General features: G+C 43.4%; 1 protein-coding gene across 1 annotated transcript in view; it reads left to right on the top strand.

Annotated features, from left to right (window-relative positions):
- Positions 1-869: 869 nt before the first annotated feature.
- The window catches only part of FLACC1 (flagellum associated containing coiled-coil domains 1), a 31,162-nt gene continuing 17,923 nt past the window's right edge, over positions 870-14,108 (top strand). Inside the window, exons 1-6 of the mRNA XM_063086238.1 lie at positions 870-982; positions 1,511-1,585; positions 4,181-4,229; positions 6,085-6,218; positions 8,097-8,190; positions 9,919-9,980. Of these exons, the coding sequence (XP_062942308.1) occupies positions 870-982; positions 1,511-1,585; positions 4,181-4,229; positions 6,085-6,218; positions 8,097-8,190; positions 9,919-9,980 (527 nt within the window). The remainder of the gene's footprint in view (positions 983-1,510; positions 1,586-4,180; positions 4,230-6,084; positions 6,219-8,096; positions 8,191-9,918; positions 9,981-14,108) is intronic.

Raw genomic sequence — 14,108 nt, 5'->3', positions numbered from 1 at the left:
CTTATTGTTCTTGTGGAATTAAAGCTCTTTTAATCCTGTGCTCTTTGTCTTGTGGAATTAAAGCTCTTTTAATCATCTTAGTGGAGTTCTAGGAAAAAAAAGTGTAGTCAAGCCTGCCTGTTTATCTTAGCAGTCTCTCATGAAGATTCTCACAACAGGGGTTTGTTTTTACAGAGCTGGGAAAGAAGAGTTTCCACCGTGTAATTCAGGCAGGTGACCGGGAATAAGAAACTGGGAGATTCACTTGTACTGTAGTTTGAATAACAGAGGCCATTTCCAGGAAGTTTTGTGCAGGACCTGCTGTGGGGATTTCTCTTCACTTCAGTGTGAGCTGGCGTGGCCTGAGGGAAGAGCAGGGGCTTAGGAGTCATGTACACTAGTGTTTGTCCCCAGTTCTGCAACTTGCTACCTCTGTGACCTCTCTCGGCCTCAGTATCCTCAAATGTAAAAGTGGGATCCCAATAATAAAACAATTATGTACGTGGGTCACAGTAAGCACTCAATTAAGGAAAATTTTAAATTGCTGTGTGTACTATTTATGACCATTTGGTACACATTTGGGTAATTTCCCACAAACCTCTCGGTCTGTACACATAGATACATTTTTAAAAATTGCTCTGTGCCATACATAGTTCAAGTCCAGTCTACCGGGCAGCAAGGAGTGAGGTGTTATTCTATATTCAAGACCCTGCACCAGATCAACAGCTTCTGGAATCCACCGTCGTTCTTTGGCCCTTCCCTGGGTCCTTCCCAATCTGTCTCTAAGTAGTTTTGCTTTGATTCTAAATGGTTTAACTCTCTGCTGTTGTTTTTCCATTTCAGAAAGAGCTTCCTGACCTGGCAGCCAAGACTGCCCTTGACCTTGAGCCATGTACCCCAACCCTCTCATCTACTGTACCTGCTGGGACCCCTGGAACTTGGGACCACGGAAGCTAATCAAGACCCCTCAGCCACCAAGGAAGCCCTCCATAAGGAGGTCCAAGTAAGGATCATCTGGGATGGGGTAGGTGCGGGGGGCTTGGGTTCCATTTGTAGGCTTCTTTCTCTCACCAGATTCCAAAACAGAAGCTTGGCAGAAAAACCCCAGTGAGCCAGAAAGCCTGGCTTTAGCCAGCGCTCCCTGCCAACCAGTTGGCTGCACTCTGATCTTGCTGGTCCTGCCTGGGCTTAGTGTCATTTTAAATGAGGAAGCCTCAGCGTTGGTACCACAGGGAAAGTGCAACTTCCAACCAAAGGGCTTCGATGGCAGCTGCCTCCTCCATGTGGGACCAAGAGCTTTAGGAACTGGGGGACAAGCTCTGCTGCTAACCCTGGGGACTTCCTGAGACAGTGAACAAGTGCCAAGGCCTTGGACCTGACACTTTAAAGGCATCAGGTTTTAAAGATTCCACTTGTCAGAGCTTATATTCCAACTTGGGGCCACCGTGGGAATGTATTTAATCTGGGACTGTTAGAACAGCCTTCTGAATTTCTAATTTTCTCTTTTTAGTTATTTATTTTTCACTTTCAGGCTAACTCCTCTTACACCAGCTTCAAAACAACACAATTACCTCCAAACAACAACAAAACCTGTTGTCATTCCGAAGTAAGTACTTTCATGTCAGAAATGTTCTGAGGCATGTGAATTAAATAATCTCCTCCCTTGGTCTTCACAGCCCTACCTGACTTGAACTAATTGCTGACAAGGATGTCAGAGAATTGCCAGAATCCACCATAATTTCCCCCAAGACTCAGACCCTGCACATAGACTCTGTGGTTCTCTGTGCCCACAGCTTCCAAAGTCACTGCAATGTGTTCTCAGTCAGGATGCCTCCAATAGCTGTTTCCTGCCCTGAACAGGCCCAATGCTCAATGTATGCCATAAGCACAGAGCCTTGCAAGCCTCCCATGTATTTCTGGGGAGACTCACTCTTTAGCTGATTACTTTCCTGTGTCTAAGCTTCTCTGTAGACTGCATCTCTGTTTAAATCACAAATTAAAATTTCTACTCACATTTTACAAGCTTAAAAGTGTAACTTAGTTTTGGGTCTTTGCATGAATCTTTGTATTCCATTTATTTATTTATTTGGAAAATATTTATTGAGCACCGATGATTTGTTAGGCTCTAGTTCGGGTGCTGGGGAAACAGCTGTGAACACGATAAAGTGTCTGCTCTCCTGGAGCTTACATTCTAGTGTGGAGGAGAGGGGCAGGTGACCCTAAACAGGTTAACACATCCAAGGTTGACAAGTGCTACGGAGAAAAGTAATGCAGGCAAAGGGGTAGAGGATGTGAGAGTGGGGTTGTTACTTTATACAGAGAGGTCAGGGCAAGTCCCTGTGTAAAGGCGGCAGCAGGGAGCCACGCTGATGTCTGGGGCAAGCCCTCCTGACAAGGGGAACAGCAGATTAAAGGCCCTGAGGGGGAATTTGCTTCTGGGAAAGCAAAGAGGCCGGCATGGCACACTTGGAGGGAGTGAGGGGAGAGCGGTGGGCGAGGAACTCAGAGAAGGTCACGAGATGATGAGTGTGTACACAGGACAGTGGCCCCTGACGATGTCCCCGCCCCCATCCCCGGAGACTGCGAACATGTTATGTTACTTGCTGAAGGAGAACTGAGGTTGCTAATCCACTGACCTGGACAGGGAGAGCCTCTCCTGGATTGTCCAGGAGGGACCAATTTAATCACCAAGGTCCTTACACATGAAAGAGGGAGTCAGAGTTTCAGAGGCAGAGGAGAGGTGGCAACAGAAGCAGAGGTCGGAGTGATGCGGTCACTGGCTGATAAGGTGGAGGAAAAGGCCACTAGGAACACGGGCAGCTTCTAGAAGCTGAAAAAGGCAAGAAAATGCACTTTCCTCAAGAGCCTCCAAAGGAATGCAGCTTTGCCCACACCTTGACTTTGGCCCAGCGAGACCCACTTCAGACCTGAGCCTCTGGGCCTATAAGATAACAAATGTGTTGTTCAAAACCAAGTTTGTGGTCATTTGTTAGAAAAGTGATAGGAAACATTCAATGAAGGCCCTTGCAGCCACTGTAAGGACTTCGCTTTTACCCCAGAAGGCCTGGGAAGCCATCAGAGCTTTCTGAGGAGGAGCCATGATCCAACCCACGTCCTGAAAGGACTGATCTGGCTGCCGCGTTGAGAATGGGCAAAGGGCAAGGACAGACGGAGGGGACCAGATGACATGCAGCTGCAGGAATCCAAAGCAGTGATGTCGGTGACACAATCTGGCAGTGGCCACAGAGGTCATCCCAGAAATGTCCCTTGTCACAGATGAGTGAAAGTGCCCAGAGTGGCTAAGAGGTTTATTCCAGCTGTGGAGCTGGTTTTTTATGTATGACTCCTTTGTTTTGTTTTGTTTGTTTGGCCGCCGGCCAGGACGGTGATCCAAACCCTTGACGTTGGCGTTACAAGGCTGCTCCTCTGTTCTTTAAGCAAACATTTTTATGTGCTAGACTCTGTGCTATATGCTAGGAGGAATCCTTGATTCCTCTTTATGAATTTTTAATTGATAAAGTAATTTCTGATTCCTTTTCTTTATTTTTAATTTGCAAAAACTATGCAGCAATACTATTTAACACAATTACTCCCTAAAATTGCCAGTCTATAAACACACATATATACTATTCATTTTACTTTTTATATATGTTATTCATTTTGTGTATATATGAATATACACACGCACACATGCTATTCATTTTATATATAGCATATATAAAGATTTGAATGAAAAACAGGTTAAACCTAAATGTTTTGTGTCTTAATGGAATACATTTTATTATCTGGAACATTCGTTTGTGTAGACTATTTCACTTTTCAGTGAAGAGGGCTAGACACCGTTCACTGAACCGAGCACGTGTGCACAGGGAGGTGTCACTGGCACACAGAGCCGTGCTGCAGGGAGGGTATATTGGGGTTCTATCTGGCTTACACTCCTCCAAAACAGAAGTTGCCCCAACATCATGAGGAAGACAACTCTTCTACCTCCTTGGTCGGGACTTTTCAGAGACCTCAAGCTTTGGGGCTCTCAGAGACCCTGCTTCAGTGGCTTCCCAGCTTCCCGGGGACCCCCTAAGAAGATCAGGTGACCAAACTCAGAGAGCAGAAATCAGGTAATGACGGTGTCAGGGAGCCGGTCCTAAGATCTGAACTTCTCTTTGCTCTCTGGCTGCTTTCTGAACATGTCTTTCCCTCACAGAGTGAAAATGCATTTGGGAAGGCAAGAGGAGAGCATTAAGTCACCTTGTGTGAGTAAAAGTGGGAAGAGGGCAGAGGGACTGTCATGTATAGAGCACTACCGTGTGCAAGCACGGGCCTTCGCACGTCCTTACCTCGTTGAATCCTCCTAGGAGGAGGTGCTGTCTTTATTGCACATTCCATGTGGCTGGTAAGTGGCAGACTGCCACTTGAACTCGGCTCAGGCACACCACAGAGAGTGCTGCCTTGTGCAGGGCGAAGAGAGTGTCCCAGGGAAACCAGACACTGACAAGTAGTCCAGGCCAGGGACAGCTCATGCCCCGATGCAGGAAACCATCTGCCACACTTGGGAAACCACAAATGCTGGGGAAGAGGCTGTCCGGGCACGTGAGGGGAGCAGGGGCAGGAGGGTGCTCGAGAAAAAGATGGGGACCAAACCCAGGAGGATCGTGACACGTGCCTGGAGTGTGGGTCCAATCCTTTTAGTGTCCCGTAGCCTTTACTGGTCTGACACATGCTCTAGACCCCATAAGATCTACATTTTAGAAAAACACTCTTTGGTGGAATACTAATGGTACTTTTTACTATTTTCTGTTTTTATCTGTTTTCCTTTTTTCTTTTCCTTAAACAAAGATTGTGCAGTTCTTTAATGGTCAGAAGAAAAATAAAACAAAAACATAATTGCCCTCTAGATGGAGGGGATGATGAACTTTGGTGGAGCCAGACTGAAGGCAGAGAGGCCAGTCAGGTGTCTTGAGAGGCCAAGAGAAAGATGGTGGGGGCCTGGGCCACGTCAGGGCAGGGGCGTGGAGGGGAGAGGGTGAGGTGTAGACATGGAGGAGGTAAAGACAACAGGTCTCATGTGCTGCACAGCTCGAGAAGCTCCAATCTGGTCCACGCCAGCAGGTGGTTCTGCCCAGGTTTCTGACTTGGCAGCTAGTGGGGGAAGGCGAAGAACGACTATATTTTTTTCTTTTTTTATATTTTTAGTCATTTTTCTTACGTGTTATTTTGGTTTTTCCTTACAAAAGCCCTTTGAGGAAGAGTTATTATCCACTTTTTCCGATGAGGAAACTGAGACACAGAGATGTTGAATAGCTACTGATTGGTTTAAACTCAGATGTAAACTCAGGCCAGTCTGATTCCAACACTCGAGTGGTTTCCACAGTCGTGGCCACAATGGAGAACACAGAGGAGGAGAGGCTGAGGGGGCAGAGTGCAGAGAGGGGCGTCCTTGGTTTGGTTTGGCAGAGTCGAGCTCGAGGGGCCTCTAGGGACATGCAGGGGCCAGCTGAGTGCTGGGATTGGATCTCAGACCTATGAGGGTGAGTGGAAAACGGGGTGTTTTAGTCCGTTTTGTGTTGCTGTGACAGAAATACTTGGACTGGGTAATTTATAAGAAAAAGAGGTTTATTTGGCTTATGATTCTGGGACAGCTGCATCCTGCACGGGCCTCAGGCTGCTTCTACTCATGGCGGAAAGTGGCAGCAGCCAGAGGGTACAAGCAGATCACATGACGACAGGAAGCAAGAGAGAGGAAGCAAGAGAGAGAAGGTGCCAGGGTCTTTTTAAGCAACGAGCTCTCACGGGAACTAATGGAGTGAGAACTCACTCATTAATTCCTCCCTCCCCCAGGGGGAGCATTAATCCATTCATGGGGGATCCGCCCCCATGACTCAATCAGTTTCCAACACTGCCACATTGGGGATCAAATTTCCACATGAGTTTTGGAGGGGACAACACATCCAAACCCCATCATGGGCGAAGACAGAGAAGGGGCTTAGGCCCTGGAATCTCATCTCAGGTCTCTGCTTTAAGATGTGGGTAAGATAGTAGTAGAAGAATTAGAGAAATCTCAGCACTCAAAGTCTGAGAATTTATCTTTCCTTCTGCCTTGATGCCCAGGAAGTGATCAACGTGTCACCTGGCTATCAACTCATTCGGAATCGGGAGCAGATTTCCGTCACCTTGGGGGACGAAATGTTCAACAGGAAAAAGCAGCTGCCATCAGAGATTGCGGACAAAGTAGAGATTTCTAGGTAATGTCTTTGGACCAACATCCAGCTCCTCAGAGCTATCCCCCCATCTGGCTCCAGATGGCCTCAGGGACAAGCCCCTGGTCATCCAGAACCAGGCCACACTGGTCCCTGGCGGTCCCTGCGGTGAAGGTGCTGTAAGTCCTCCTCCCTCCAGGCTGCTGCTCTCCACACCCACTTTTCTTTGCTCTGATCCCATTCATGTGCGGATTTTAGGGGCAGGATAAAGATGGAGTCAGGCAGCTGACCTGGAAAACGATTGGGAGTAGTGTGATCTATGCTAAAGAAGAGCAATTAACATGCTCCTGAGGGTGAGGAACACACGAAATATTCATAGAACAGCCTGAATTTGGGGCGTGGGTTTCTGGGAGGCTGGAGTACACATCTCTTTTTCATTGTTTCCAAAAATACTACTCAGTTCATGCCTCTGGGACATGCAGCATGGAAGGTTCCAACCCGGCTCCGTCTGTCACTGAGCACACACCATCCTGTCAGTCAAGCCCCCACTACTCTCTCCAATGCCAGGTCACGTCTGCCCCCACATCTTTTAATTCTACCTCTTAAATCTCTCCTGTCTTCTCCTTCCCACGCTCTACCATAGTTCAGCATCTTACTTCTCACCTGCTCTACTGAATAGCATTCCAAGTGTCTCTTCCTTCGGGCTTTAATTTGCTATGAGAACTATCTTTTCAGTACAGAAATCTAAAAGACCAAGAACAACAACAGATCACACACACGTACACAAAACCACCTACCTATCTGTCAGCGTGCAGAAAGGACACAACCAAACTGTGAGCAGTGGTTACCTCTAGGAAGGGATTCAGATTGGGGATGAGGCTGAAAGGCCCCCAAGTCAAGCGAGGCCGGGCCCTAACCTGACCTGGCTCAGAGAAGCCAGACCCAAATCCCTGTCATCCCACCCAGTGGGGACATTCAGCCTCTGTCTTCTTTTCCTTGCATTCATGACCCTCTGCAGGAAGAGAATGAATGGGTCATGTACCCGTCCTGAAGCTAGCACCCACTCATGGCCTCATGAGAAGGTTGTCACAAGTTGTATGTAGCATAATAAAACACAATAGCCCGTGCTCGTTTTATTCCCTGGAAAAGCTGTGAATATCGTTTATAATGAAGATTGTGTCTAAAAACCAGGGGCTTCCTATTACTCAGCTTTCTCATGCCCTTTCGTCTTTCTCATATCCTGACACTCTCTCCTCCTATGTCTTCTCTCTTATTTTCTCACCCCACATTCTCTCTGTGCCTGATTGTATAGGGAGGATGATTAGCCAAAGGGGCCAAAGTCTTTTGAATTGAGGACCTCCTCTCAGCTCCACTGCATGTAGCACTACCTGCCACCCTGTCCACTCCGGCTCAACCAGATAGAGATAAATAATCTACAGATATCATGGCGACCCCAGACCCAGAAACACAGAAACCATTATCTGCTCTGAAAGTCACACTCTTAAATTCTCTCTTAGTCCCGTCTCTGGCCCATTTGACAGTGGTGGACTGTCAGTGTCATATTCTCCACCTTCCCATTTCCTAATCTTCTGAACTTCTCCCTCTTCCATTTCAACTATCATTACCAAATCAAGCTCAAACCCTAATAAATGTCTGAGATATTCCTATTTCCATTCTACTCAATGGGCACCAAACCGACTTTCTCACTTCTGGCTGTCTTACCCAAAAGGCCAGATCTGAGGCCCAACCACCCTACTGTAAAATGCCTTCTCCAAGACCACCCCTCCATCCTCCCACCCCATAACGATGAAGCAGGCACAGAACCTGGTCTGGCTCTCACCAGGCGAGTCAGTCATGCTCAGTGGCCTAGCTGGCATGGAATGATAAGCTCTGTGGATCATAGAAGAATTACTTGTCCCACAGGACCGGTATCATTTCTGACCTAGAAGAGCAGATCTCAGAGCTGACAGCAATAATAGAGCAAATGAATCGAGATCACAAGTCTGCCCAGAAATTGGTGAGTGATCCTCATGTTAGCCAACATCTTTATCTTTATCAACATCTTTAACTAGGGTAGTGCAAGACTAATATTTTCAGGTCACCTATGTGCCGGGCAAGATACCACGTACTTTACGTATGTGACCCACGTTGTCCAAGCAACAGGACTCTGAAGATAGGGCTGTGTCACCCAGCAGTATTTTTCTGAATCCATCCTCATGCATAATTGCAAGAATTCAAGTCCCTCCTCAAGGCCTAACTCATCCATTTCTGGGAGTTCTCTAGATGCTTCCTGTGTGTGCAGTGACACTGTCCTCTCCACACTAGGGGGCGCTGGTCATTTCCTGTCTGGCCTTTGTGGTGAGCTAAGCTTCGGAGCTTGTGAGACACCAGTTTGGTGGATGCTTTCAGCATTGCTCAAAAGCTTCCTGAAAGCTTCCAGGGCCCACTCTCTGTTACTGTTAAAACTGTCAACACCCACACTTCAAAATCTGCTAAATTTGCACTCTTTGTGCTTTCTGGAGATTTTAGTCACATACTTCTTTAGATTTTAAATCTGTTTCATCATGATTCTTTCCCTACCACCTCAAGCAGTTGTGCCTGGTGGCCGAGGCTGGAGTGATAGACCAGAGCTGTGCTCAGAAATCCTCGCTAGTGTTACTGAAACCCACTTGTAAGGTTCTGCTTCCCAGTAGGACCCTCTGACATATCCAGACATGTCTGAATCCTATAGTGACCCAGCTTATGACTCAGGCTGAGACCTCCCCCACGACTGATTCATTACCTTGTTTATCTGAAAACCCTGCCAGGTTAATGGTCTCCTATAGAAAGGAAATGGAGGCTCAGAGAAGTTAAATAATTTGCATAAAATGACTCAGCTCAACAGTGGTGGGTCATTGGGGAAAATGCATATTTCGACTTATAAGCACAGGCCTTGCTGAAGATATGTTTAAAGACTATTTCCATGGAGGGCCCCTAGATTGTGATCCTGAAAAATAAATTGCAAACACCCAATTTATTGTGTGACTCTGTGGAGGGGAGGATTGTTGGATGTCATTGTGCTGATCTCCATTCGAGTGGCTAGGGCTGACCACTTGGTTGTACAAGGCAGTCCCTGGCTCCTCCTGACAGTCAGAGAGGGACAAGCCCTGACCCCTTATCTTACCTGACAGTGAGCACTGACCGTTTTTGGAGTGTCCATTCCTCCTGAGACACTGGTCAGAGGATCTGATGTGTAATAATGGAGGATCACCTGAAAGTAAGTAAATCCTGTTTGCTAGAACCCAAATATGCTGTCAACAAGGATAGATTAACACTAGATTTTAAGCTCCATGAAGGCAGGATCTGAGTCTAAGTCCTATTTGGCTCTTCTGGGCCAAGCCCTTTGCTTAATAAATGATTGCTTAAATGAATTATATATCCAAGAATCCAAAAGCCATGATTTTACAAAGAGATCTGTGTCAAATTGAGGAGGAGACCAGACCCACCTACAAAAACCGGTTAGTGAAAGGGATCGTTTCCATGCACCACCAACATTATGAACTGATTAAATATAAAACAACACAGACCAATGCACGAGTTGTTTCTTTCCCTCCATAATAACGTGCCGTCTGGCACTGCAGAACACATATGGGAGAGGCGTGGGGAGGGGGTTCACCTGGTGGATGGGAAGGCTTCTCAGAAGATGCAGATCAGAGCGGGGCTGGGGTCCTCAAGCCTGTATTGTTAATGCCGTCCTCATTTTCAGCTCTCCAGTGAAATGGATCTCCGCTGTGCTGAGATGCAACAGAACTTTGAAAATAAGCACAGGTACACTTTCTGGCACAAGCCTTTATGTGCAGAGGGCCCCAAAGCTCCTGCATCCTTTGCAGGGTTTCAGTTCACTGGGACTTCAGACACAGCCAAATGGAGTTAAGGGTGGGGATGGGAGGAATGAGGGAGGCACAAGTCTTTGGAGAGCAGGTCGGTTTGATTTGAGGCCACGAAAATGAAGCACAAAGAAGGTTATTCCTGCTTTTGCATTTTATTATCCAATTTTTTTCATTTCCGTTACAGTCTCTCTTTTTGTTGGTTGCTGAGAAGAGCCATTTTTGTTCTCTATGAGAGTTCTGTGATAAACAACTGTTGTCCTCAGCCCAGGATCCTCCTCCCTCTCCTCCTCCGTCTGCTCTTTTTCTGCCTCTCATCTCTACTATCTTTGGCTGCTAGGTCAGGGCCTGGGCAAAATAGGAACAAGGCGTGGGAGGCACAGGAGCAAAGATAAGTCAAAGGGAAATTAGAAGGAGATGTGTCATCTGTGTGGATGAGGAGAATCTAAACGTCCCCTTCCAGGCTACCTGCTGGGCACCAGAGCATCCTAGGATCCTTGCAGAGACAATGCTCCTAGTTGAGTCATTGCTCTTTCTATTTATTTATTTATTGACTTTATTTATTTATAGACTTCATTTTCTAGGGCAGTTTTAGGTACAACAGAATTGAGAGGAAAGTACAGAGAGTTCTCATATATCCCCTGCCAATCAAATTTGATCAAATTCAATCCAAAGAGGAGTACACATAAATCAATCAACAAATCATAAATAAATCAAGACATGTAGATCAATCTGTCAAAAATTGAAGACAAAGAAAAAATTCTGAGAGCAGAAAGAGATAAAAAACACATCACCTACAAAGGAGTGCCAATATGATTACTTGCAGATTTCTCAGTAGAAGCCTTGCACACCAGGAGAGAATAGGATGAAATATTCAAAGTGCTGAAGGAAAAAACCTGTCAACCAAGAATACTTTATCAAGCAAAGCTATCTTTCAGAAATGAAGGAGAAATAAAAACTTTCCCAAACAAAAGCTAAGGGAGTTCACCACCACTAGACTTGCCAAAGGGAATTGCTAAATTACTAAAGGGAGTTCTTAAAACTTAAACAAAAAGCTATTGATAACATGAAACATACAAAACCACAAAAATCAATGGTATAAGTAAAGCAGGCCCATATTTAGAATACTTTATAACTGTAACAATGGTGTACAAGGCAATTTTATCCCTAATATGAGAGTTAAAAGACAAATTTATTAATAGCAACTATAGCTAAAATAAATTGTCAAGGGATACACATTACAAAATGAGGTAAATTCTGGCAACAAAAACATAAAATGTGCATAGGGAGCAAAAGTATATAGTTCTATGCAATCAAAGTTAGGTTGTTATCAGCTTGAAATAGGTTAAGTACAAGATGTTCTATGTAAGCCTCATGGTAACCACAAAGCAGCAATCTTTAGCAGAAACACAAAAGAAAAATAGAATTTAAAGCATACCACTACAGAAAACCATCAAAGCAGAAAGGAAGACAGCAAGAGAGGAAGAAAGAAAGTATTTACAAAACAACCATAAAACAACTAACGAAATAGCATTGGTAAGATCTTGCTTAAAAATAATTACTTTAAGTATAAATGGATTAAATTCTCAAATAAAAAGATAAATAGTAACTGAATGAATAAAAAAAACAAGACCCAACTATATGATACCTACAAGAGACTCACTTCACTTTTAAGGACACACAGACTGAAAGTAAAGAAATGAAAAAAGATATTCCACACAAATGAAAATCCAAAGAGAGCAGCGGTAGCTATACTTATATCACATAAAATAGACTAAGTCAAAAACTGTAAAAAGAGACAAAAAAGGACATTGAATAATGATGGAGTCAATTTATTAGGAGGATATGACAATTGTAAATATATACACATGTACCCAACACCAGAGAACCTAAATACGTAAAACAAATATTAAAGAATTATTGCCAAATAATAATGTTAGGGGATTCAATACCCTACTTTCAAAAATGAACAGATCATCCAGCTGAAAATTAATAAGCAAACATTGGATTGAATAACACTTTAGACCAAATGGACCTTATAGACATAGCAGAACATTCTATCCAACAGCAACAAAATACACATTCTTCTCAAGCACACAGGAAACATTTTCCAGGATAAATGACATGTTAAGGCACAAAACAAGCCTCACCAAATTTAAGAAGATTAACATTATATCAAATATCTCTTCTGACCACAATTGTATGAAACTAGAAATCAATAACAAGAGGAATTTCAGAAAATTCACAAATACACAGAAATTAAACAACATGCTGTTGAACAATCAATAGGTTGATGAAAAAATTAAAAGGGAAATTAAAAAGTATCTGGACACAAATGAAAATGGAAACACAACATACCAAAACTTATGGGATACAGTAAAAGCAGTTCTAAAAGAAAAACATATAGCAATAAATGCTCACATCAAAAAAGAAGAATGATCTCAAGTAAAAAACCTAACATTACACTTCAAGGAACTAGAAAAAGAAGAAAAAATTAAACCCAAAGTTAGAAGAAGGAGGGAAATAGTAGAGATAAGAGCAGAAATAAATGAAATACAGACTATAAAACAATACAAAAAAATCAATGAAACTGAGTTTTTTTTAAAAAAGATAAGCAAAAAAGACAAACCTTTAGCTAGACTAAGAAAAAATAAGAGAAGACTCAAATAAATCAAAACAGAAATGAAAGAGGAGGCATTACAACTGGTACCACAGAAATATAAAGGATCATAAAAGATTATTAACACTTATACAACAACAAACTGGATAACCTAGAAGAAATTCCAAGACATGTGCAACTTACCAAGACAGAATCATGAAGATATAGAAACTCTGAACAGACCAAAAACATTGGAGATTGAATCAGTAATGAAAAGTCTTCCATCAAAGAAACACCCAGGACCTGATAGTTTCACTGCTGAATTCCACCAAACATTTCAAGAACTAATAGCAATCCTTCCCAAACTCTTCCAAAACATTCAAGAGAAGGGAATGCTTCCAAACTTTTTTTTTTTGGCATCTGGTTAGTACAGGGAACAAATCCTGGACTTTGGTGTTGTCAGAACCACATACTTCCAAACTTTCTTTATGAGGCTAGCATCACTCTGATACCAAAGCCAGGCAAGGACATTACAAACAAAGAAAATTTCTGATCAATATCCTTGATAAACATAGATGAAAAATTCCTCAAAAAAAAAAAAAAATACTGGGGAACTGAATTCAACAGCACATTGAAAGGATCATCTACCACGATCAAGTGGGATTGATCCCTGGGCTGCAAGGAAGGCTCAACATATGCAAATCAATAAACACGATACATCACATTAACAGAAAGAAGGACAAAAATCATGATTATTTCACTAGATGACAAAATTCAACATCTTTTCACAATAAAAATTCACCAAATTAGGTATAGAAGGAAAGTACTTCAACACAATAAAGGCCATACATGAGAAGCCCAAAGCTAACAGGATACTCAACAGTGAAAAATTGAAGGCCTTTCCTCTCAGATCTGGAACAAGATAAAGTCGCCCACCCTTGCCACTTCTATTCAACCTAGTATTGGAAGTTTTTGCCAGAGTAATTAGGCAAGCAAGAAAATAAAAGACATCAAAATAGGAAAGGAAGAAGTGATACTGTCAATTTTTGCTGATGAATTGATCTTATGTATAGAAAACCCTGAAGACTCCACCAAAAACCATTAGAACTACAGGCTGAATAACCCTTATCTGGAATGCTTGGGACCAGAAGTGTTCTGCATTTCAGATTTTTTTGGATTTCGGAGTATCTGCATATACATAATGAGATATCTTGGGGGATAGGACCCACACCTATACATGAAATCCATTTATGTTTTATATACAACTTGTACACGTAGCCTGTAGGTAATTTTATACGATATTTTAAATAATTTTGTTCATGAAACATAACTTCTCTACCATGAACCACCAGAAAGCAAAGGTGTCACAATCTGTCACCCATGTGAACAATCTATGGTTGTTTGGTATCACCATCATTCCTGACTCTGGATTTATATACTACTGAAAAGCAATCATTTTCTCACAATTAT

Source organism: Cynocephalus volans, chromosome 1, assembly GCF_027409185.1.
Source record: "Cynocephalus volans isolate mCynVol1 chromosome 1, mCynVol1.pri, whole genome shotgun sequence".
Taxonomy (NCBI): Eukaryota; Metazoa; Chordata; class Mammalia; order Dermoptera; family Cynocephalidae; genus Cynocephalus; species Cynocephalus volans.
Note: the sequence above shows the minus strand (reverse complement) of the source record. Positions and strands in the feature narration are given on the sequence as shown.